We start from the raw sequence: 23776 nt of genomic DNA, 5'->3' as shown, positions 1-23776 counted from the left end.
TGCCTTTTACTTGCTCATAACTGCAAAGGAGAGGAGGTATCAGGTAGAAAAATCATCAACCCATTGAAACAAGTGCTTAACAGACTGAAAGCAACATGGGTCTGCCTCAAGGTCTGGATTCTTCCTTTAATGTAGAAGAACGTTGAGACCCAGAGTCCGGAAGGTACACAGGCAGTTCTCTCACTCCCATAATCCTTTAGGTTTGTGGCTTTGCCTTCTTCCTAATAAGACCTCAGTTAGAGTGGAGGTGGAGGTGTGCATGAGGATGATTTAGATGGAAATTATCGTGAATGAGTTCAATTTCCCTATTAAAGTACAAATAGGTACCATTTAGACATGGTAAATGAAAAGTACACATACATACAGTTTTTAAATACTCAGCTAAGTATAGATTTGCTGTAACTAATTGTTGCAATTTTAGGGTTTAAAACAACAGGAATAGACTTATGCGAATCGCGTGACAGTGTGAGGAGCCCCACAAACCTACTTGCCAGTGAAATTGGCAAAAGAAAATAACAATAATTAATTAATTAAAGGAGTGACATTAGCAATAGAGCAGACAAGGAAGGTGCCCAGCCTTTGTTCTCCAGTCACGGGAAAGGATTCCAGTGAAAGCTGTAGGAATGAGCAGTGTTTTTTATACTCATACTCCTCCTTCAACCTGGTGTAGCAGCACAACTGGGAGGAAACCTTACGTGCCTGCTCCGCCCTTGGAAACACACTGGGTCATTCATCCAACATTGTGACTTGTTTTGGGGCTGACTGTGGGATTAGTTTCTGTATCATCTGACTCAGAACTCTAATAGGAACAGCAGCACAGTTTAGAAGTGCAGAAAACAGAAGCCATTGAAGAGGTTTCATTAGAGCTTCAGATATTAGGTAGTTCCACAGGAAGACACAAATGGGTATAAGAGATTGAGAACTCCTAAGAAACAGGAAAGCTATACAGGGAATTTGAGATAGCTAAGCATAATGACCAACCTAGATAGCATATTAAAAAGCAGAGACATTACTTTGTCAACAAAGGTTTGTCTAGTCAAGGCTATGGTTTTTCCAGTGGTCATGTATGGATGTGAGAGTTGGACTGTGAAGAGAGCTGAGTGCTGAAGAATTGATGCTTTTGAACTGTGATATTGGAGAAGACTCTTGAGAGTCCCTTGGACTGCAAGAAGATCCAACCAGTCCATCCTAAAGGAGATCAGTCCTGGGTGTTCATTGGAAGGACTGATGTTGAAGCTGAAACTCCAATACTTTGGCCACCTCATGCTAAGAGTTGACTCATTGGAAAAGACTCTGATGCTGGGAGGGATTGGGGGCAGGAGGAGAAGGGGACAACAGAGGATGAGATGGCCGGATGGCATCACCAACTCGATGGACATGAGTTTGGGTAAACTCCGGGAGTTGGTGATGGACAGGGAGGCCTGGTATGCTGTGATTCATGGGGTTGCAAAGAGTCGGACATGACTGAGCGACTGAATTGAACTGAACTGAACTGAAGCATAAACACAGCCTGTTGTTCAGCCACTCAGTCATGTCTGACTCTTCGAGATCCTATGGACTGCAGCACACCAGGCTTCCCTGTAGTTCACCATCTCCTGGAATTTGCTCAGACTCATGTCCATTCAGTGATGCCATCTAACCACCTCGTCCTCTGTCGTCCCCTTCACCTCCTACCTTCAATTTTTCCCAGTGTCAGAGTCTTTCCTAATGAGTCAGCTTTTTGCATCAGATGGCCAAAGTGTTGGAGCTTCCGCTTCAGCATCAGTCCTTCCAATGAATATTCAGGACTGATTTCCTTTAGGATTGACCGGTTGGATTTCCTTGCAGTCCAAGGGACTCTCAAGAGTCTTCTCCAACACCACAGTACAAAAGCAACAATTCTTTGGTGCCCAGCTTTCTTCATGGTCCAACTCTCACATCCATACATAACTACTGGAAAAACCATAGCTTTGACTAAATGGACCTTTGTCGGCAAAGTAATGTCTCTGCATTTTAATATACCATCTAGGTTGATCATAGCTTTTCTTCCAAGGAGCAAGTGTCTTTTAATTTTGTGTCTGCACACCATCTGCAGTGATTTTGGAGCCCAAGAAAATAAAGTCTGTCACTGTTGCCATTGTTTCCCCATCTATTTGCCATGAAGTGATGGGACCGGATGCCATGATTTTTGTTTTTAGAATGTTGAGTTTTAAACCAGCTTTTTCACTTTCCTCTTTCACCTTCATCAAGAGGCTCTCACAGCCTAGAGAAGATATATCCTCAGAAAATACTTGAAAGGCCCCAGAATCTAGCCAGGATGATTGAAGAAGGGATTCCCCTGCACAAAGCCAGTCCATAAAGAGATGGTTGTTTTAGTTCATTCAGGCTACTGTACTAAAACAGCATATACTGAGAAGTTCATAAATAATAGAAATTTATTTCTCATAGCTCAGGAGGCTGGAAATCCAAGATCATCGCACCAGCCTGGTCATGTGAGGGCTCTCTTCTAGATCAAAAATCTCTTATTGTATCCTCACATGGCAGAAGCAGCTAGGGAGCTCTGTGTGGCCTGTTTTATAAGGCCTTACTACCATTTCTCATGATTCCACTCTCATGAGCTAAGTATCTCCTGAAGGCTCCTCCTACTAATTCTATGACATTCAGGACATAGGATTTCAAATATGAATTAGGGAAGACATAAAAATGGTGTGTTCAAACGTCCAAATTTCAACCAAAGACCGGAAAGCATCTAGGAAAACATGGCCTAATCAAATGAAAAAAATGAAAGCTCCAGAAACTGACTGTAAAGAGACTCAGATTGTGTCTCGACTCACACATAAAATTATTTTCTAATTTTCCTTGTTATGGCTTCTTAGACACATCCATCATGTAAAAGCAGACATTTAGTTATCAAATACATGAATTTTTTCTAAAGTATCTTTGAGAGTAATTTCTCATTTAAATGCTTTCTTCTTTGCAATCACTCTGTATTTTTTCAGTCTTCTAACTTTATTGAGGCTTTTAATGGCTAAGTCAAATCACTCTTGGTAAATGTCACATTGCCCTTGAAAATATGTGGGTTATTTTCAAATATCTTTTGATGTTGATATCTAACATAATTCCACAGTGATAAGAGTACAGACTCTCTATGATTTCAATACCTTTGGACCATGACATTTTTGCACCTTGTTTTACATCCCTGGGTATGTTCCAGTGTCTTCTAGTTTATAGTCTATGGGAACTTAAGTAGAATTTGAACTTGAGTAGTATCCTACTGTTTTGTGAAAATTTCATAAATCTTAATTATGTTAAACTGGTTTATAGTGCTCTTCAGGTCTACTATATCCTACCTCTCTGTATATTCATTCTATTAATTTTGAGAGTTTGATATTGAAATTCCAACTAAAAATCTTAATTTATCTACTTAAAAATAATTGTAATATATAAAAATAATTATATTACAATTGTAATAATTGAACTATATGTAACCTTGTTCTGTATTTTCCAAGTCTCCTGTAAATGTGTTATCGTACTTTCATAATTTGAAAAAGAAGAAAAAAAGTCAGCTGAAATGTGAAGAAGTATGGAGCTGAGCCCAGACAAAATTATCAACCCACAGAATCACAAATTAAATAAATGGTTATTGTTTTAAACCACAGCAGTTTTGGTGTGGTTTGTTACCCAGCAGTAGCTAAACCATACAATGCCTTGCCTACTAAAATAAAAAATTTTTTCATTTTAAATAAAACTTAAGAAATAGCTGAGAAAGGAAAGCACATAGATAAGTGGCTGATTCATGAGGATGACATGCAGGTCCTGAGAGTCTTGTGGAATTTTCCAGGCCTATGGTCTATTCAAAGAAGCTTCAATATATCAGGGTCCTCAACAGGAGAACAAGTAGAGGCAGTAATGGGATTTACCGATGGTTCCATGAAAGGTACTAAAGGCCATGCAGGACCAGCCACATCTCAACAGACCCCAAGGGAAAAGTGCTCAAGGAGCAGGTCAGACCACCTCTGAAACAGACTCAGACCCCAAGACAGTGCTCAGACCCAAGGCCCACCTTTCCATCCAGAAAAAAACTTCAGCTTCCTCTGCACCCAGGACCACCTGCAGTAGGAAAGAAGAAGGGAAGCACTGAAAACTTGAGCTTTTTTTTCCTAAAAAAGACTGAGTTAACCTAAGAGAGAATGATGGCAGCATATAAGTGCTTACTCTATCCCATAAATGCAACCATATTTTTATTTTCATTTTATAGATCAGGAGTGTTCAATGATTGTCCTAGGGTCACACAGCCAGATCTGGGTAAAGCCACAATCTAAATCTAGACAGTACAGCTAAAGAGGCTATCAGAACATGGAAAAGCCTGGGATTAGTTAGCAAACTTAATTTTTCCTTCCTAATAACTGGCATGATGGAGGAGGGGGTGATTCTTGAGAAAGTTTAGATCAGTTACAGAAAATTAAGAGGCCACAAACACAAATGTTTGCACAACCTGAGTGTGTTCCATTTGGACCCCAGAAAATGGAGCTTTAGAGTGTTGCCCACAATTATACAATTAGGAAGTGTCTGTGCCCACCCTCCAATGCCAAAAGGAGGCTACTAGGGGTCTTGATTTACAATCAGTCCTTCTTAAGCAAAGTTACTTCCTCTATTTCCTACATATTATGAATAATGATGGATAATATGTTTTCCCTTTATATTATGCTACACCCTCATGCATATATGTCATATCATTTCTGCACTTAGGAAGGGATTGCTCCTGTCCCCATTTTATAGATGAGGCAATAAAGCCTTGAAAATGACAAATGACTTTGAAAGGTCACACAACCAGGAACAGGCAGACCCAATTCTCTATTTTTATTTTAGACTTTTTATTTTATATTGGGCTATAGTCAATTAACAATGTTGTGGTAGTTTCAGCTGAACAGTGAAGGGACTCAGCCATACATATACATGTATCCATTCTCCCCCAAACTACACTCCCATCCAGACTGCTACATGACATTGAACAGAATTCCCTGTGCTGTATAGTAAGACCTTGCTGGTTATCAGTTTTAACTATAGCAGTATGTACATGTCCATTCCAAACTCCTTAACTATCCCTTCCCCCCAGCAGTCATAAATCTGTGTCTCTCTGTTTTGCAAGTTCATCTGTGTCATTTCTTTTGAGATTCCACGTATAAGGGATGTCTGTTGGAGAAGACTCTTGAGAGTCCCTTGGACTGCAAGGAGATCCAACCAGGCCATTCTGAAGGAGATCAGCCCTGGGATTTCTTTGGAAGGAATGATGCTAAAGCTGAAACTCCAATACTTTGGCCACCTCATGTGAAGAGTTGACTCATTGGAAAAGACTCTGATGCTGGGAGGGATTGGGGGCAAGAGGAGAAGGGGACGACAGAGGATGAGATGGCTGGATGGCATCACTGACTCGATGGACGTGAGTCTGAGTGAACTCCGGGAGTTGGTGATGGACAGGGAGGCCTGGCGTGCTGCGATTCATGGGGTCGCAAAGAGTCGGACAAGACTGAGCGACTGATCTGATCTGATACATTTTTCTCCTTCTCTAGAGGCAGACGCAATTCTTGATCCAAAGTCAGGCTGACTTGAGGCCACACTGTGACAACCGTGTTCATCTCCCTCCCAGGATGGCAAGGACAGAGTCTGGGAAAGGTCATTAAGGTTTTGACAGAGTGAATACAGGAACTACTGCTCAGATGTGAAAGCCGGAAACTCCTCCATTCCCCTTCTTCCTCTTGCAGCTTTGTTTTGCTTTAGCGAAAATACTTCCCCAAATAGTCCTGGCCATGAGAAGGCCTTGTATACGGACCCCACTTCAGACTCCAACGCCCATCAGAGAGTAGAATGGTGGTCAGTCTAGGGGACCACAGGAGATGCCCTGTGCCCTCTCTGATGCCCACCCTGACCTGCCTGGCTCCCTCATCTCCCTGCTCCTGGCTGCTGGCACTGCTCCTTGTCCTCTCCGGTGAGTAGGATCTGAGACAGAAGAGGATCCACCCCTGGCTGACCCCAGAGACAGGTGCCAGGAGGGGCCTGACCCCTACCAGATGGAGTGGGAGGGAGAAGCTGAGAATATCTTTGATCCCAGCAGAACTCAGACCAAGTGTCTGGAGAAGCAGAACTTTTAGGGCAGCACAGGGAAGTCAAGCTCCCAGGCTCTGGGCTTACAATACCATGTTCTGGCTCAGATACTTGTTAGCCCATCTGCAAAGAACCGGTCTTTGGGACCTTTCTCTAGGGGGTGCTGTGAGTTATTAAATATTAATATAAATATAGTGAGGCTCAGCCCAGGACTGGCTACATAATTTGCCCAGCCCTGTGCAAAATGAAACCGCAGGTCCTTTGTTCCAAAGATATTAAGAATTTTAAAACAGCAATAGTAGAGCACTAAGGCAAGCATGAGCCTCTTCTAAGCTTTGGGCCCTGTGCAACTATACAAATCAAACATCCGTAAGTCAGTGGGGCTCCATAAAATGAGACTAATCCTAGGGCCCATCTCAAGACTTTGTGTGAGATAATACCTATAAATACCTGGCACAATGTAAAGATTTAATAACTATTGGCCACTACTATCATACCGATGTCTCCTCTAAGTCAGGATCAGGCTGATTTAGCTCCTGAGTTTGGGGTCTTCCAGGTACAACTCAGACTCGGAGCCCAGAACCCTTTGATCAACCAGACAAGATGCGTAGCTCTCAGTGGGCTCGTTCTGTCCCCTGCCCATCTGGGTCTCTGTCCCAGGACCTACTGAGATCTAGATTCTGTTCATTGCACCTTGGGTCCCCCAGAATGGTCAGCCCCAAGAGAGGTTTCCTTGAGTAAAGTGTGAGTCATAATTCTTAGTAACTCATTTCACAAATACTTCGAGTGTCCCTTAGGTGTTAGGCACTAGGTTAGGAAATTATATATCTAAACAAACCAGAGTAAAATATATTCAAAATATTTGTGGAAAATAGTGATTTCTAGCAGACTTCCAAAAGTGAACCCCTTGACAGGGATCTTGAAAACCAGAGCGTGCAGATAGAAAAATGGGTGGGACGGAATCCCAGAGCTGTGGGGAAGGGACTAGCCCAGCTTTATAGACGAGGCAGAGACAAAGCACCCCGGACATTTCCCAAAGTCTGTGTGATAACATAGAAGGAGAATCAAGCAAAGGGGAGTGAGAAGGGATGAGAGGCACAGCGCCTTATTCCAGACTCCAGTTTCCTCTCTGCTGTTTCACTTTTCCAGACTTGCCCCAGCTGGGATAAGAACCACGCGACTTTCTGAGCCCTCACCTTCTCTACTGCCTCTTTAGTTCTCCCCTTCTCATAACACACAGAAGCTTCATCTTCATAAAATTTTAATAGCTTTATTGAGGTACAACTGACATAAAGCAAACTGTATGTGTTTAAGGTGTGCAATTTGACACGTTTTGTGGGCATTGGACACGTTTCATACTTGTGAACTTATCACCAAGATAATCAAGATGATGAATGAATATAACACTCATAAAAGTTTCCTTGCATCCTTTCCATTCCTCCTCCTCCCCAGGCAACTGCTTATCTGTCTCCCATCGCTGCCTCCCATCACTACAGTTTAGTTTGCACTTTCTAGAAATTTGTACAACAAACATCCAGTACATACCCTTGTTTGCCTGGCTTCTTTTATTCATTGCAATTATTTGAGAGTCACACATGTTGTTGCACATATCAATAGTCATTTTTTGTCTATCTACTGTATGGATAAACCATAGTTTGTTTCTCCACTCACTTATTGACAGACATTTGGGTTGCTTGCTGTTTGGTGTGGACATATGCTTTCATTTCTCTTGGGGAAAGTACTAAGAACAAAATGACTGGATCATATGGCAGGTGATTGATTAACTTTTAAAGACACTGCTTTAAAGTTTTGCAAAGTGATTTACCATATTATATTTTCATCATCAATGTAGGAGAATGACATTTCCCCCAATCCTTGCCAACATTTGGTATGGTCAGCCTCTTCAATTTTAGTCATTCTAAAAAGTAGCATCTCTTTGTGGTTTTAATTTGCAATATGCAATTGGATCTTACATTTTTTGTCCACTGTGACAGTTTCTACTTTTTCTGGGAATATTTAGACCATTTACATTTAAAATAATTTTTGATATGATTGGGTTTAAATCTATTAAGAAATCTGTTCTACTTGTTCTTTGCTCCCTTTTGCTTCTTTTTCTGTCTTCATTTGGTAATTTAATACTTTTATAACGTTATTTTCTCTCTTTTTTTGGCTTATTAGCTGTGATTTTATTTTGTAATTTAGTGATTGCTTTAGGGTTTACAATATATTAATACCTCTTTATCAACATCTACCTTAAGTGATATCACACCATTTCACATATAGTATAAGAACCTTATGATGGTATACTAACATTCTCCCCACCCCAATTATGATTCTACTGTTACCTACTTAACTTTACTTATACATGTATTATAAGCTTCACTTTAGAATGTTATTATATTTTATTACTTGGGGCCTTGTTTTTCAGATTTGCTACATGGGAGAGAGCACTTCTCTCTAGGCAGAGTACTCTCTTCTGTGTAGTCTACCCATGACCCTGTTGACGAGTTTTTCCAGTTTTACAGATGGGAACAGGCATTATTCTCTGTGCTCTGCTGAGTGATGGGCACGATTTAGTGCATATGTGTGAGGAAACTGCTGAGGGCAGGGAAATGAGCACCAGCAGGAATTAGAGAGGACGAGGTCTCACCACTCATATAGTGGGGTTTGGGGTGAGTATCGTTGAACTTCCTGGAACTAAGGACACCAAGGACAAACAGAATCCCTGGGACTGGACATGGGGTGTCCCTTGGTCACAACTGTGAGGCAGTTCTTAGTGGCTAATGGCACATACCTCGCTGAAGATGGGAGGGAAATGAATTTTGAATTCCACAACCCTTCCCCAGATCCTCTTAGAAGGGAATATTTGCTCCACCTTTCTACTCCCCTCCTGCACTGAAAACCAAGAAACACCATGATGCAAACTTAAGACCTGGGATGAGACCGAGTTATGCCCAAGGCCTGATGAAAGCACAGACGAAGGGAAACTCGCAGCACAAAGCTGATGACCCCATCGTGACCTTATTACTTATAAGTTCTCCATTTTATAGCCCTGCTCTCTCTCTCTCTTTCTCTCTCTCTCTCTCTCTCTCTCTGTCTCCAGCCAGCTGCTTCACCTCCTCTTTCACTTCCCTCTCCAACAACACCCCTCAAGTGTTCTAAGCAATTGTTCCTGACCAGTTAATGGCTGGTTTATGTTAAGTTTGCCTCTTAGGACTCCAAGTTCCTCTAGCCTTGCACGAAGCCTTTTTTCCTCTGTTGCAGGAGTTCCTGAGCAGAGCAAGGGGAGTAAGTGGCAGGTGCTGCAGCCCGAGGGCCCCATGCTGGTGGCAGAAGGGGAGACAGTCCTGCTGAGATGTACAGTAGTCGGCTCCTGCACTGATGACATGATCAAGTGGGTCAAGGTGAGCAGCCAGGACCAGCAAGAAATTTACAACTTCAAGCATGGCTTCTTCCCCGGGGTGATGCCTATGATCCAGAAGATGCTGGAGCCGCTTAACTGTGACTATTCCATCTATATCCACAATGTCACCGGGAAACATGTTGGAACCTATCACTGTGTGAGATCTGATGGCTCAAGTGAGCACTCAGGAAAGATGCTGGATGGAGGCACCTCCGTGCTTGTGAAGGGTGAGTATCAGGCCCTGCAGGTCACAACCTTCTGCTCTGATCTATCTCCCTTTACCCGCATCATTCACCTTTACCCACAATCAAGCTCTGCTCGCAAAACCTCAGTGACATACAACAATTCGTATGTCTCACTCACACATTTACAGGCAGCTGGGCTGGTTCTATTCTGCATGTCTTATTCCAGGGCCCAGACTGGCCAGAGTACATATTTCTCATGGAGATAGCAGAAGCACAGAGGGAAGGTCCCAACACCTTAGGCACATTTCAAGCTTCTACTTGTGTGTCTGCTGTTAATAATAAATAGCCCATTGGCTAAAGCAAGTCACATGGCTAAGGTCAAAGGTAAGAGGCAAGGAAGTATACCCAACCACCATGAGGCCACGGTAAGAGTTTGGATGTGCCACGCCATCAGAGGAGAGTCAAGAACTGGGGCTGATCATTTAATCCACAAGTAACCAGTCATGTCATCTCTAAGTACACCAGTGGTGACCTGGACACCAATATGGTCTGTCATTCAATAGAAATGTGTTCTTAACTTAGTCATTTCAGGTCAACATCCTTCAAGTGCTTAATTTGTGAAATAGGCCATATAATTCCTATTTCAAAGGATATTCAGGTGATGAAATAGAAGAATTGATGTTTGTGAAACCCCTGTAAATTGTTGACTTGGAGGATATCTGTGTGTGTGTGTGTGTGTGTGTGTGTGTCAGGGTAGGGGGTGGAGGTGGGGGGTTCATTTTATCTTAATGCAAACATTTCAGAAACCCTTCTCTGACTCCTTCCAAGCTTCTCTTGGTCCTGCAGTCTTCTGGGTTTCCAACCTCAGAAGAATTTTCTAAGCCACCTCCACCACCAGACTGAGAACTCTAGGGCACGGCATTTATGTTTTGCTGAGCTTTCTTTTCCCCAGTCCTAGCATCAGCACATAGTAGGTACTGAGAACTTCTTTACTGAGTGAATCAGCTATTGAACAATGAGGGAATGTGGGAGGGAGTAGCTGAGTGAAAAAAACAGGGGAAGGAAAGGGAGGAAATCAGTGAACTGTGGAGGGAGAGAGAGAACAATGAAGTCCTCTCTTTGGATGCAGGACCTGGGAACACAGGGCCAGACCTCTGGATCATCCAACCCCAGGAATTGGTGTTGGCAACGCCTGGAGACACCGTCTTTCTGAATTGCACAGTGCTTGGAGTTGGTCCCCCAGGACCCATCAGGTGGTTTCGGGGGACTGGTCTGAACCGGGAGGCCATCTACAACTTTAGAGGCATCTCCTACTCCAACGTGACTGCGGTCCAAGCCTCCAACAATGATTTCAGCATTCTTCTGCATGGCATCTCCACCGAGCATGCAGGAACCTACTATTGTGTAAAGTTTCAGACTAAACTCAACAGGCAGTACCTATCCGGACAGGGCACCAGGTTGAGAGTCAAAGGTGAGACAGGTAGTCAGGAAGGTGTTGGGGGACAGAGGGAGGTGGTCCACCAAGAAATTTTTACCATGTCGCAAACAAGCTAGCTCTTCTTAGACTCAAAGTCATTTACATAGGCTATTAATGCTTTCTCCTTTTCTATGGAGAATTTCTACTCATCCTTCAAGGCCCAGCATAAATAGCCCCTCCTCTGTGAAATCTTCTCCTTCTCCCAGGCAGAGTTGATTTCTCCCCATTCTGGGCTCCACAGAGACAGACTGTGGAGACTGTACAGACTCTTAATGATTCAACAAACATGCATGTGTGCCTTTGACGGCCACACACTGGCTGCTGCAGATACAGAAACGGAGCAGGCATTGTCTCTATTCCAGAGATGCTCAACCAGGTCTGACTAGTCCTTCATAGTTACTGGACTTGACTTCTAGTCCCTATCCCAGGCAGAAACTCACAGGCTCATCTCCCCAGCTACTAACATAGGGGCTCAGGAAATGGAGGGATAGAAAGAAAGGGGAGTGTGAGACCACTTCTCTTCCTTGCAGTAAATCACACTTCTCTCCAAGGGTCAGAATTCACCAAGGAACGTACAACCAAGATATTTCCATCAGGTGAGTATATTTACCTCCAGTGGCATAACCAGTCCCCCATAGGTAAGTGGGGCCAGAGAGGGCTTGGCCATGGGAGATGAGCAGCCCCAGACTTCTGGGGCCCTCCTGCCACAAAGACGGTTCCCATGACTCCATCTCAACTGCACAAGCAGAACCCAGAGAACCAGAGTAAAGTTCAATCAAAGAAGTACTTTCCAACAGTCAGTGCGAACTGCTCAGTGGGGCAGTCTTGCTGTGAGGTCTTGAGCTCCCCCTGAGTCAGAAAAGGATACACTGTGGAGCTGTGCAGAACAGAGCTGGAGAACATGGCTTTGTAGCCAGGCTCCCTGGATTGAGCACCTTCCTAGCTCTTTGAGTCTCTGGTGTCCTGCTCTGTGATCTGTGAGGGGAAAGGGAGATAAAAATCAGAGAGTTTACCTCACAGAATTATATACAGATCCAATGGGGCAAGTGCCCAGAACTATGCCTATCACATAGCCTCAAGGGCACTTGATAATTGGGGGATGAACTTGGGATAGAGGTGACCAGGTTAGCTTCCCAGGTGCTCGGCCCTGTTCCTGCTATCCTTGGGAGCCAGACCACTTCGTCCCATCACTATTTTGGCACATGTGGCCCTGAGCAAATCACTCCCCTACTCTGGGTCTGTTTCCTCATCTATACAAATTGAACTGTTATCCTACTTTGCAAGATTAGTTTGAGGATTATATAAGGCATTTAGGAAATGCTTAGCTCCGGCCCTGGGACAGAGGAGTTGAGCAGCAAATAATGAAAGACATTTTCTCTTGTTATCAGAGGTCTGGGATGCTGTCAAGATGATTAAGGGTACAAACAGGATATTGGGCAAAGGCTCTGTGAGCCTGAAACAGGAGGAAGGGAGGTCTATGATCTCTTTAGCTGTAGAAGGGATGTGGCCCCGCAGGCTATACAGAAGCTAGGCTCAGCTTCACCATAGGGGCACTGAGTTGTGGGCTGTTGGGGGCTCACCCGGGGTCCTTCCTGAGCTTTCCTCTGTGTCTCCCAGGGCTCCTGTCTGTCCTCACACTTGCGGTCCTGGGACTGAAAACAGTGACCTTGGCTGCACTCTTGCTGGCCCTGGTTGTCTGCTGGAGAAGCCCTTGACAAGAAGACATCAGAACTCCAGGCCCAGAAGAGGTGTGCTCGTCTTAGCATGGGTCATGGATGACTGGTCAGCCCTAGAGTGGGTCCTCTAAGAGAGGGCCCAGGAATCCCTAATCATTTCTCTGCCTCCCGGCTGCCCAGCTGCCAGCTGCCCTCCCAGCTGCCTTCAAGCCTCACGATGAACTCCAGGATCCTGATGCCTGTTCACCTGGTGAAATTCTCTATTTGTCACTGGGCTCCCTTCTGTTTGCTTTTTTCTCACTGTATTTCACTGTTTGTTGAACCCAGGGTAGACAAGGTGCGAGCTAAGAGGCTGGAAGAAGATGCGAGGAGCCGTAGGAACTGTAGACATGTTTATTCTCTCCTCTCGTGGCTGACCCAGCAGACAAAGCCCTAATGCAGACTCACGGCCACAATGTTAGCCATAACATAGCCCCAAGGGCTTTCTCAGGTAGAGTTTATATATGCTTCAGAACAAACGTAGCCCGTGGCCAAGAAATTACCTCCTGACATGCGTGTGCAGTGCTATAGGTGACCTCAGCTGTTATGTAATTATTATTTACAAAAAGTGGGGCAAGAGTGAGAAGATGTGGGGTGAGGGAGCCTGATCACTCCATCTTCACCACTTTGCTCTTTCCCTACAGCCTTCCTTTCTCTTCTCAGCCTGTTTAAACCCTCCTTGTCTTTTAAGGTCTTGCCCAGGTCTCTCCTCGAGGCCTCTGCTCCTGTTGCAGCCCCTTTTGGAGGGCCCACCCCCTTGCTCCCCACCCTACATTTTCTCTTCCTTCAAGATCCAACTTGAGAGTCCTTCCCAGAAGGTTTCCCTGAGTGACTCTGAGCTGGCCCAGCCAGACCACCTGTGCCCCTCCATCTCTATCCTTTCTTCCTCCTTTTCTGCCTGCTTTCTTTCTTCACCCTGGCTGGCTTAGGTGGCTATAATAGTTAGAATTCAGGTTTGGCAACTTTGACAAAACTCTCAAATCAGAAGAAAGTAGCTCAAATCTGAAGAAAGTTGGTTCCTCTAGTAATATTTGAGCATAAACAGGCCAGGCAATTTGGGGACTCCTTGAGACCCCAAGATTCTTTGATCTTGTTGATACCAGGTCCATATCTCAGGCAGAAAGACCAGGGAAGAGGAGGATGACACTTCCCTTCAAGGTCACAGGTAGGAATTTGCCCATATCACCTCTGCCTGGTTGGAATGTGGTCACTTGGTCACACCTAGCTGCAAGGAGGCAACAAGAGTGCACCTAGCTAAAATCTGTCACTAGAGAGCCAGAGAGTAAAGCTCAGTAGATGACCAGCAATCTCTACCCCTGTGGCGTAGAGATAGCTTACTTGCTGTGTGGCACACCTGAGCTCCATTCCCAGGTGAAATGGCACCTCTCTGTACCTCTGCCTCCACTAGGGCAGCATAGTGGAGGGTAGTAGTTCTAAAGAAAAGGACACGTCGCCCCCCAGGGACATGGCAATGTCTACAGACATTTTTGATTGTCATAACTTGGGGGAGACTGTTGCCCTCTAATGATTAGAGGTCAAGGATGCTGCTAAATGCACAGGACAGACCCCACAGCCAAGAGTTATCTGGCCCAAAGTATCAGTAGAATCGAAGTCGAGAAGCCCTGACGTAGTGGAAAGCATGCATTCCCTGCAGTCAGACACGCCCGATTTCTAATCCTGAAGCGCCCACTCCCTCCTTGTGCACCATTGATAACAAATCAGTCATTGCCCCTCTTGGAACATGGAGGAAAATAACGTGGACTTCTGCATTGTATAAGAAACAATTCAACATCGACTGAGGGCTTACTATGAGCTGTGTGTTCTGTGTACACTCAGTACATGTGAACTCCCTTTTCTCTTTCCATACAAACATTTATTAGCACCTATTATATCAGGAAATGGATTAGTCTGAATGTTTTTCATTGTAACAAACAGAAAAGTGGGTGGAACAACACTAAGCCAACACATTTAGCCCGAGTGTTTGTGCCAGTCTCAACATATGGATAACTGGTGCTGTAGCTGGATCAGCTCTTGTAGTTCTTATTATGAGTGCAAGATGCCCTTCAGCAATATCCATCAGGGAACTTTGAAGAACTAGAGGTTTATAACTTTACAAGACCTGGAAGTTACACAGAATTCCTGGGGCCGCACTGTGAGGTCACAAGGGAAAAACAGAGGGAACACCTGGGGTTCTGTTTTACTGAGGTTGATGATTTTCTGGGCTCACTCTTTATGGGTAAATTTAAAACTTAAGAGCAGGAATTTAAAGCCCAGGAAGAAGAAAAGAAATAGTAGCTCAAATGATCAGTTATTGAAATCAACCAAGATCTCAAAAACAAAGCAAACTCAGTGGGGGAAGATGGCCTGGCTATTTAGCCCTGTGACTGGCAGTATGTTCAGAAATAAACACATTGAAGGGGGTGCCTCTTTGAAATGGATGCCTCAGCAGTCAAAACTTAAATAAGATAATAGCATTACCAAAAAAAAAGAAAAAACTGTCAAGGTTTACACTGCACTGAGAATTGAATAATTATTGAATTACCAGACATCAGAAGAAAGGGTAGATATAATAAATTAAATAATATCTTCCTACAAAAGATATCCAAGTCTGAATCCCTGGAACCTGTGAATGTTACCTTATGTGACAAAAAGGACTTTGCAGATGTGATTGTGCGTGTGTGTCCCATCTTTAAATGGAGCGGTTGTCCTGAATTATCCAAAGTGAAAGTGTTAGTCACTCAGTCATGCCTGACTCTTTGCAACCCCATGAACTGTAGCTAGTAGCCTGCCAGGCTACTCTATCCATGGAATTCTCCGGGCAAGATATACTGGAGTGGATAGCCATTCCCTTCTGCAGGGGATCTTCCCAACCCAGGGATTGAACCCAGATCTCCTGCATTGCAGGTAACTTCTTTATCATCTGGGCCACAGGGAAGCCCTTACTTATCCAAGTGGGCCCTAAATGCAATCACAAGTGTCTTTGATGAGGGAGAGACAGAGGGAGATTCCACACAGAACAGGAGGAGAAAGCAATGCGACCACAAAGGCAGAATGGAAGTGTGAAAAATGCTGGCAGCCACAAGCAGCTGGAAGATGCAAGGAGCAGAGTCTTCCCAGTGTCTCTGGAGGGAGCACAGCCCCCTGATACCTTGATTTCAGCCCAGTGATACTAACTTCAGACTTCTGGCTTCCAGAAGCAGGAGAGAATAAATTTCTGTTGTTTTAATGCCATGAAATTTGTGGTAATATGTTAAAGCAGCCACAGGAAGCTATTAATAGGGTGGAACTGGGCTTCTGAAATAACTGGGTATTCCCTGCTCTGCCCCGTAAACCTATTCACTTGTGCTGACTTTAAAAAAAAAAAAAAAAGCACAATATGAGAGTTATGAGTTAAGTTTTATTTGGGGCAAAATGAGGGCTATCTCCTGAGAGAGAGGATTCCAGATAGTTCTGAGAAACAACTCTAAAGAGGTAGGGGAAGGTCAGCATATATGTGATTTTGGTCAAGGGGGAGTAATGCAATCAAACACATGTTTTTGGCAGAAGGTTTCTGTTAGTCTCGTGAAGGTTACTGCTAGTCACAAGGAGCAGACATCACCATGAGGATTTTAGTGTTTTTCTAGATACGAGGAGATTTGAGAACTGGGCTCACAAAATCAGCTCCTGAAAATATCTGTCTGAAAACCTGTTCTACCAGTTTTACCCAGAGCACAGAGCGCTTCATTTCTGCTCTCCACCCCAACAGCTCCTTTCAGTGGACGTTGAAAATCAGCAGCCGCAGCAGCACATAACTTAATCCTTGTAGAGATAGACGGCAGCAGCCAATGGCAAGGGCCAATTTGTAGTTGACACTAGACAGGGTCCTGCGTGGTCTGATCCCTGAAAGCCCTCCCACCGTCTTATCCCCCGCCTCCAACACCCTTTAAATTGACTCCCTGTCACCCACCTGGGCCTTGGCTACACATGTTCCCTCATTCAGTCGTCTGCTTAGCTGTTTCTTCAAGAGGCCTCTGTAGTAGCTCATCCACGAACACATTGTCTTCCTTCTCATTTCCCATTTGCAGCGTAAGTTTCTTCACAACATTTACTGCTACATATAAATGTGAGAGTGTGTGTGTGTTTATTTCCTTGATGATTGTTAGTTGTTCACTAGTGAATTTGAGTGGGCTTCCCAAGTGGCTCAGTGATGAAGAATCCGCCTGCCAATGTAGGAGACATAAGAGACGCAGTTTCGACCCCTGGGTCAGGAAGATCTCCTGGAGGAGGGCATGACAATCCACTCCAATATTCTTGCCTAGAAAATCCCATGAACAGAGGAGCCTGGCAAGGCTATAGTCCATAGGGTCACAAAGAATCAGACACAACTGAGCCACTGAGCACTCATACAGTGTATTTGAGTTCACCAAGGTCGGGAACCTAACTTTTCACTATTGTAGCCCCTTTCATTCATTCATAAAAAGTAGTTGAAGGCTGATAATGTGCCAGGCAGGTGGTGGAAGGCAGAATCAGAGTGGGACTGGGGTGAGGTCAGGATGGGAACCAAAGTGGAGATGAAACTGGAGTGGGGCTGGGGGTGAAACTTGAGAAGGAAGTGGGCTTTGGAGGGTAGGGGTACATGTAGTGCTGGCAGTGGGGATAGGGGAGAAAATGGTGGGGCTGTGTGGGTCCGGAGCGCGTGGTGGTGGGTCTTCAAGGTAGGGATGAGTCTGGAGGTGGTAGTCATGGTGGGACTTGGGGATGGGGGCAGGGCAGGGGAAGGAGGGTGGGGGAAGGGCTGGAAGTTGGAAGCGGGCAAGGCCTTCAGCACCACCCCTACTCAGTTTTGTTAAGGACATTTAGATAAATGTTATAAAAATGTGTCAATAGTTTCAACTTCGCACCCAAATGTCCCCTTCTAATCAAATTCTGACTCTAAACACCTCCAATCAGATTGCTGGAACCGCCTCCAGAAACTAGCCATGGAAGCACAGTCCTACTGGCCAAATAGATTCAGGGTGGTAGAGTGGTTAGGAGCACAGCGTCTGAGGTGCCTGGGTTCAAACTTATTTAGGAATCTGCATTCCTGGTCTTGAAGTCCTAAGACATAACTCTAAATTGTTAGGTTGTGTTTTGTTTTTTTTTTTTCAGTCAACAATAGAGGCAAACATCTGTTTCATTTTGCCTTGTACTGTTCTTGTACCTGAGTATTGAAATACAGATCATTTTATTCCAATCACTATCTTTTATTCCCCCCTTCAATTAGGGTGTGATGTTGGTTTTGTCAATGCATATAAATCAATTTTATTATCTCTCAATTTCATTTAAGGCATAAAGGGGTGATACAAAATGTTTGTTATGAAAGTGGATCTGAGAAGGCTGTGAACACTTGCTGGCCCACCTTCCACCACCCACTTTGAACATAGGCCCTGAGGCCCAGAGAGGGCAAGAGATCTGCTCTTATCACCCAGCTTGTTCAGGGCCCAGACTGAGGCAGGAGCTATATGGGCTCCAGGATAGACATTTACAACTAGCCTCCTGTTTATATTTCTTGAGGCAAGAAATGGATGGACTCCAGCTTAGACATTTATAACCAGCCTCCTGTTTATACTTCCATATAGAAATAAACAACAGGAACAGGGTAAAGAGCTGTACTTTAGTTTCTGGTGGACACTTAAAATGACAGTAATGGGCGGGGCAGAAATGAGCTGAGTCTTGCCCAGATAAAGGATAAAGAGAGCACATACTTGCCATTCTTGAGATCAAGGAGACCTCCCCGACTGCAAGTATGCAGAAAGACTTCCTAGGGGTCCAAAAGGGAGAGGGGGCCACCCCAGAATAGCTGGTGTCAACTTTCCCATAGGCCTCTGTGCTGGAATCCATCTTGACAAAAAGATGTGCATACACGTGAGAAAGGGACCTAGGACAGGTCAGGTGTAGAAAAAGGAGGGCGATAACTGGCCAAAGGTAAACAAAGACCTGGAAGAACTGCCCTGTATAAACGATGTGACCACCTCTTTACTGCCCTCCTCCTCATCAGGCAGGAACCTGCTCCTTTTTCTCCTGGTGGGTATCTCTGCCTTGCTTCTGTCTCAAATAAACAAACTGTAACAGGAGGGAAAGGGGCGGGGCACAACTTTGGAAAGAATGACATAGCCCAAGGACGCAGCATAAACCAATTAGAATCAAATGGGACCAAGATGGCAGACAAGACTAGACCTTGATCCTCAATCAGCAAGTGAAATGACACACACAGAGGTGCCAGGACAGTTCCAAGGCACCGTTAAAAGACCAAGGAGTGGGCAATGGCCCAAATCCTGGAAATCTCCACTCCTTCCCCAAAATAGTTGCAATAATCCTCCCACTCATTAGCATAGGAAAGCACCCAGCCTGTAAAAACTAACCACATCACATTTCAAGGCCGCACTTGCCCTCTGTCATGGCCCACACTCTGTCTGTGGAGTGTGCTTCTCTCTGAATCTGAATAAATCCACTCCTTACCTGTCACTTTGTCTCCCACTGAATTCTTTCTACGATGAGACATCAAGAACCTGAGCTTCATTAGGTCCTGAAACCAGGTACGGTGGGTTATAGCTGAGTGATAGCTCAGTCCCAGCCACGTGGGTTCAAGTCCCAGGTTTAAGTCCCAAGCAGGGTTTCCTCTGGGTTTAAGTCTCAGCCACGTGGGTTCAAGTCCCAGGCAGGGTTTTGGCTGGGTTTGAGTCCCAACCATGTGGGTTTGAGTCCCAGGCAGGGTTTCCGCTGGATTTGAGTCCCAGCCACATGGGTTCAAGTCCCAGGCAGGGTTTTGGCTGGGTTTGAGTCCCAGCCACGTGGGTTCAAGCCCCAATCTGAGGGAAACAGCTTCAAAACCGTTTCCTTGTGTGTTCTCCCACGTGCCATGTCTCCAGTAATGAACTTTGTACCTGCTTTTACAGTTTTTGCCTCCTTGAGCAATTCATTTTTCAAACAAGGCAAGAACCAGGGCAACTTTGCTTCCAGCCTCTAGCCCTTGGTGGTCTAGCAGCTAGGATTTCTAATTTTCATCCAGGCTGAGTGAAGTTGCTCAGTCGTGTCCGACTCTTTGTGACCCCATGGACTATAGCCTACCAGGCTTCTCCATCCATGGGATTTTTCAGGCAAGAGTACCGCAGTGGGTTGCCATTTCCTTCTCCAGGGGATCTTCCCAACCCAGGGATCGAATCCAGGTTTCCTGCATTGTAGGCAGACGCTTTACCCTCTGAGCCACCAGGGAAGCCCAGGCTACTCAGGTCCAATTCTTGGGCAAGGAACTAAGATCTCACTTTAAGCTACTGCTCGCTGGTGTCTCTTCAAGACCAAGCCCACAACCACGATGAACACTAAAAGGCAGTCACTCTGCAGCCCCACACCTCCAGAATGTATGTTTGTGGGTCTCAGGGTTGCCACTTCTCATAGCCACAAGGCATCTGTTCTGTGGAAAATGAAAAGTTTTCTTTTATTGAAATTAGGTCATATCCCACAGTCTGTTCAACCCTTCTCAGGAGTCTGGTACGTGCCCTGCATCCTTGTGCTGAGATTTTCATCCCTGCATTTCTCACCTGGATATGCAGATGCTTGAGGTTTCATTTATTCACTCCTTCACTAATTCAACAAAGAGTCAGTAAGCAGCTGTTTAATGCCAGTGACTGCAGGTCACAGGAGATAAAATGAGAGCTAACATTTGCTGAGGACTCACTAAACATCAGGCTTCCCTGGTGGCTCAGCTGGTAAAGAATCCGCCTGCAATGTGGGAGACCTGGGTTTGATCCCTGGGTTGGGAAGAGCCCCTGGAAAAGGGAAAGACTACTCACTCCAGTATTCTGGCCTGGAGAATTCCATGGACTGTATAGTCCATGGGCTCGCAAAAAGCCAGACATGACTGAGCAACTTTCACTTTCACTAAGCATCAAACATTGCTCTCAGCAGTTCACATTGAATCCTCAGACCTCTCTGAGGTAGGAACCATGAGGAGTTCCACTTTACATATCAGAAAACTGAAACTTAGAGAGATAATCTGCCCAAGATTACACAAGCAGTAACAGCTAGGTTTCAACACCATGTGTGTGTTCTAAAGCCATACTGTGTTGGAAACAGTCACAGCTCCTGCTGTTCACGAGGATTGTGGCCCTTGGGGAAGACAGACACTTAACATGGCATCAGAGGGCATTCACTGGCAACTGTATGATGGAGCCTAGGGATGTAGAAAGGTATCCTTGAGGAGGGGATACCTAAGCTGAAACTAGAAGGATGAACAAGAGCAGATCAGTGGATGGCTCCTGCGTGCTGAGTTGCTTCAGTCATGTCCGACTCTTTGCAACCCTATGGACTGTAGCCCGCCAGGCTCCTCTGTCCATAGGATTCTCCAGGCAAGAATACTGGAGTGGGTTGCCATTTCCTCCTCCAGGGGATCTTCCCAGGGATCGAACCTGTGTTTCTCATGTCTCCTGCATTGACAGGTAGGTTCTTTACCACTAGCGCCACTTGGGAAGCCCAGTAGATGGCTCAGTGGTAAAGAATCCAGCTGCCAATGCAGGAGACATAGGTTCAATCCCTGGTCCAGGAAGATACCACATGCTTTGGAGCAACTAAGCCCGTGTACCACAACTACAGAGCCTGTGCTCTAGAGTTGGGGAACCGCAACGACTGAGCCCATGTGCCACAAGTACTGAAGCCTGTGAACCCCAGAGCCCATGCTCTGCAACAAAAGCCACCACAGTGAGAAGCCTGCGCTCTGCAACCAGAGAGTAGCCCCGGCTCCCAAAACTAGAGAAAAGCCCGCACAGTGATGAAGACCCAGCACAGCCTAGATAAACAAGTAGAAGAGTGATCAGGGGAGGAGGAAGAGAAGAGCATCCCAGGGAGGGTGGCAAGAGGAAAGAGAGCAAAGAAGCTGAGGACCTCTGTGACAGGATTGTGTCTGAGAAGGTGCCCTTGGAGCAGAGGCTGAAGAAAGCAAGGAAGCCACGAGGGAAGGGTGTTCCAGGCAAAGGGAGCACACAAAAGCTCTGATGCAAATACCTGTCTGGCACCTTCAAGGAACAGCAAGAAAGGCAGTGTGCCCAGAGCAGAGGAAGCTGCTGAGAAGCCTAGGAGATGAGATGGAGAGCTAGCTGGTGCACCTCACAGGGGTCTTCCAGGCCCTCAGACTTATTTTTTTATTTTTTAACACAGATTGAGATGAGGAGCCATGGAAGGGTTGGGAGAGACAGTGCCTTGTTCAAGGCTCTCACAACATGAACAACAAGAGCGATATTCGCTCAGTCTTGTCCGACTCTTTGCAACCCCACGGACTGTAGGCCGCCAGGCTCCTCTGTCCATGGAATTCTCCAGGCAAGAATACTGGAGTGGGTAGCCATTCCCTCTTCCAGAACAAGAAGGCAGGGACTTTGTTTTGCTCCCTGCTAATGCCCAGCCCCGAAAGAGCACAAAGAGGGGGCAAGAATACACAGAAGAACTATACAAAAAAGACCTTCATGACCCAGATAACCACAATGGTGTGATCACTCACCTAAAGCCAGACATCCTGGAATGCAAAGTCAAGTGGGCCTTAGGAAGCATCACTACGAACAAAGCTAGTTCAGTTCAGTCGCTCAGTCACGTCAGACTCTTTGCGACCCCATGAATCGCAGCATGCCAGGCCTCCCTGTCCATCACCAACTCCTGGAGTTCACTCAAACTCACGTCCATCGAGTCAGTGATGCCATCTAGCCATCTCAACCTCTGTCGTCCCCTTCTCTTCCTGCCCCCAATCCCTCCCAGCATCAGAGTCTTTTCCAATGAGTCAGCTCTTCGCATGAGGTGGCCAAAGTACTGGAGTTTCAGCTTCAGCATCATTCCTTCCAAAGAAATCCCAGGGCTGATCTCCTTCAGAATGGCCTGGTTGGATCTCCTTGCAGTCCAAGGGACTCTCAAGAGTCTTCTCCAACACCACAGTTCAAAAGCATCAATTCTTCGGCGCTCAACTAGTGGAGGTGATGGAATTCCAGTTGAGCTATTTCAAATCCTAAAAGACGATGCTGTGAAAGAGCTGCACTCAATATGCCAACAAATTTGGAAAACTTAGCAGTGGCCACGGGACTGGAAAAGGTCAGTTTTCATTCCAATCCCAAAGAAAGGCAATGCCAAAGAATGCTCAAACTACTGTACAATCGCACTCATCTCACACACTAGAAAAGTAATGCTCAAAATTCTCCAAGCCAGGCTTCAGTAATACATGAACCGTGAACTTCCAGATGTTCAAGCTGGATTTAGAAAAGGCAGAGGAACCAGAGATCAAATTGCCAACATCCCCTGGATCATCGAAAAAGCAAGAAAGTTCCAGAAAAACATCTATTTCTGCTTTATTGACTGACAAAGCCTTTGACTGTGTGGCTCACAACAAACTGTGGAAATTTCTTAAAGAAATGGGAATACCAGACCACCTGACCTGCCTCCTGAGAAATCTGTATGCAGGTCAAGAAGCAACAGTTAGAACTGGACATAGAACAACAGACTGGTTCCAAATCAGGAAAGGAGTACGTCAAGGCTGTATATTGTCACCCTGCTTATTTAACTTATATGCAGAATACATCATGTGAAATGCTGGGCTGGAGGAAGCACAAGCTGGAATCAAGATGCCCAGGAGAAATATCAATAACCTCACATATGCAGATGACACCACCCTTATGGCAGAAAGTGAAGAAATAAAGAGCCTCTTGATGAAAGTGAGAGAGGAGACTGAAAAAGTTGGCTTAAAGCTCAACATTCAGAAAACTAAGATCATGGCATTGGGTCCCATCACTTCATGGAAAATAGATGGGGAAACAGTGACAGACTTTACTCTTTTGGGCTCCAAAATCACTGCAGATGGTGACTGCAGCCATGAAATTAAAAGACGCTTGCTTCTTGGAAGAAAAGCTATGACCAACCTAGACAGCTT

The 23776-nt window shown here is 45.2% G+C and overlaps 1 protein-coding gene across 3 annotated transcripts; it reads left to right on the top strand.

Annotated features, from left to right (window-relative positions):
- The first annotated feature begins 5747 nt into the window (after positions 1-5747).
- On the top strand, positions 5748-15529 carry SIRPB2 (signal regulatory protein beta 2). Of its 3 annotated transcripts, none has more exons than XM_027558965.1 (5): positions 5748-5965; positions 9346-9711; positions 10799-11140; positions 11704-11742; positions 12764-15529. In XM_027558965.1, the coding sequence occupies exons 1-5, from the start codon at positions 5845-5847 to the stop codon at positions 12859-12861; spliced, it is 966 nt and encodes a 321-aa protein (XP_027414766.1). In that variant the 5' UTR covers positions 5748-5844; the 3' UTR covers positions 12862-15529. The 3 variants fall into 3 exon arrangements, with proteins under 3 accessions (XP_027414766.1, XP_027414765.1, XP_027414764.1); XM_027558964.1 differs by having other exon boundaries at positions 11698-11742; XM_027558963.1 differs by having other exon boundaries at positions 11677-11742.
- The last annotated feature ends 8247 nt before the right edge of the window (positions 15530-23776 follow it).

Source organism: Bos indicus x Bos taurus, chromosome 13 (assembly GCF_003369695.1).
Source record: "Bos indicus x Bos taurus breed Angus x Brahman F1 hybrid chromosome 13, Bos_hybrid_MaternalHap_v2.0, whole genome shotgun sequence".
In the NCBI taxonomy this organism is placed as follows: domain Eukaryota; kingdom Metazoa; phylum Chordata; class Mammalia; order Artiodactyla; family Bovidae; genus Bos; species Bos indicus x Bos taurus.
Note: the sequence above shows the minus strand (reverse complement) of the source record. Positions and strands in the feature narration are given on the sequence as shown.

Coding starts and splice junctions, on each gene's coding strand:
- SIRPB2 (XM_027558963.1), top strand. CDS start 5,845: ATGGTGGTCAGTCTAGGGGACCACAGGAGATGCCCTGTGCCCTCTCTG. Junction 9,712..10,798: donor CACCTCCGTGCTTGTGAAGG/GTGAGTATCAGG, acceptor CTTTGGATGCAG/GACCTGGGAACACAGGGCCA. Junction 11,743..12,763: donor AACCAAGATATTTCCATCAG/GTGAGTATATTT, acceptor TGTGTCTCCCAG/GGCTCCTGTCTGTCCTCACA.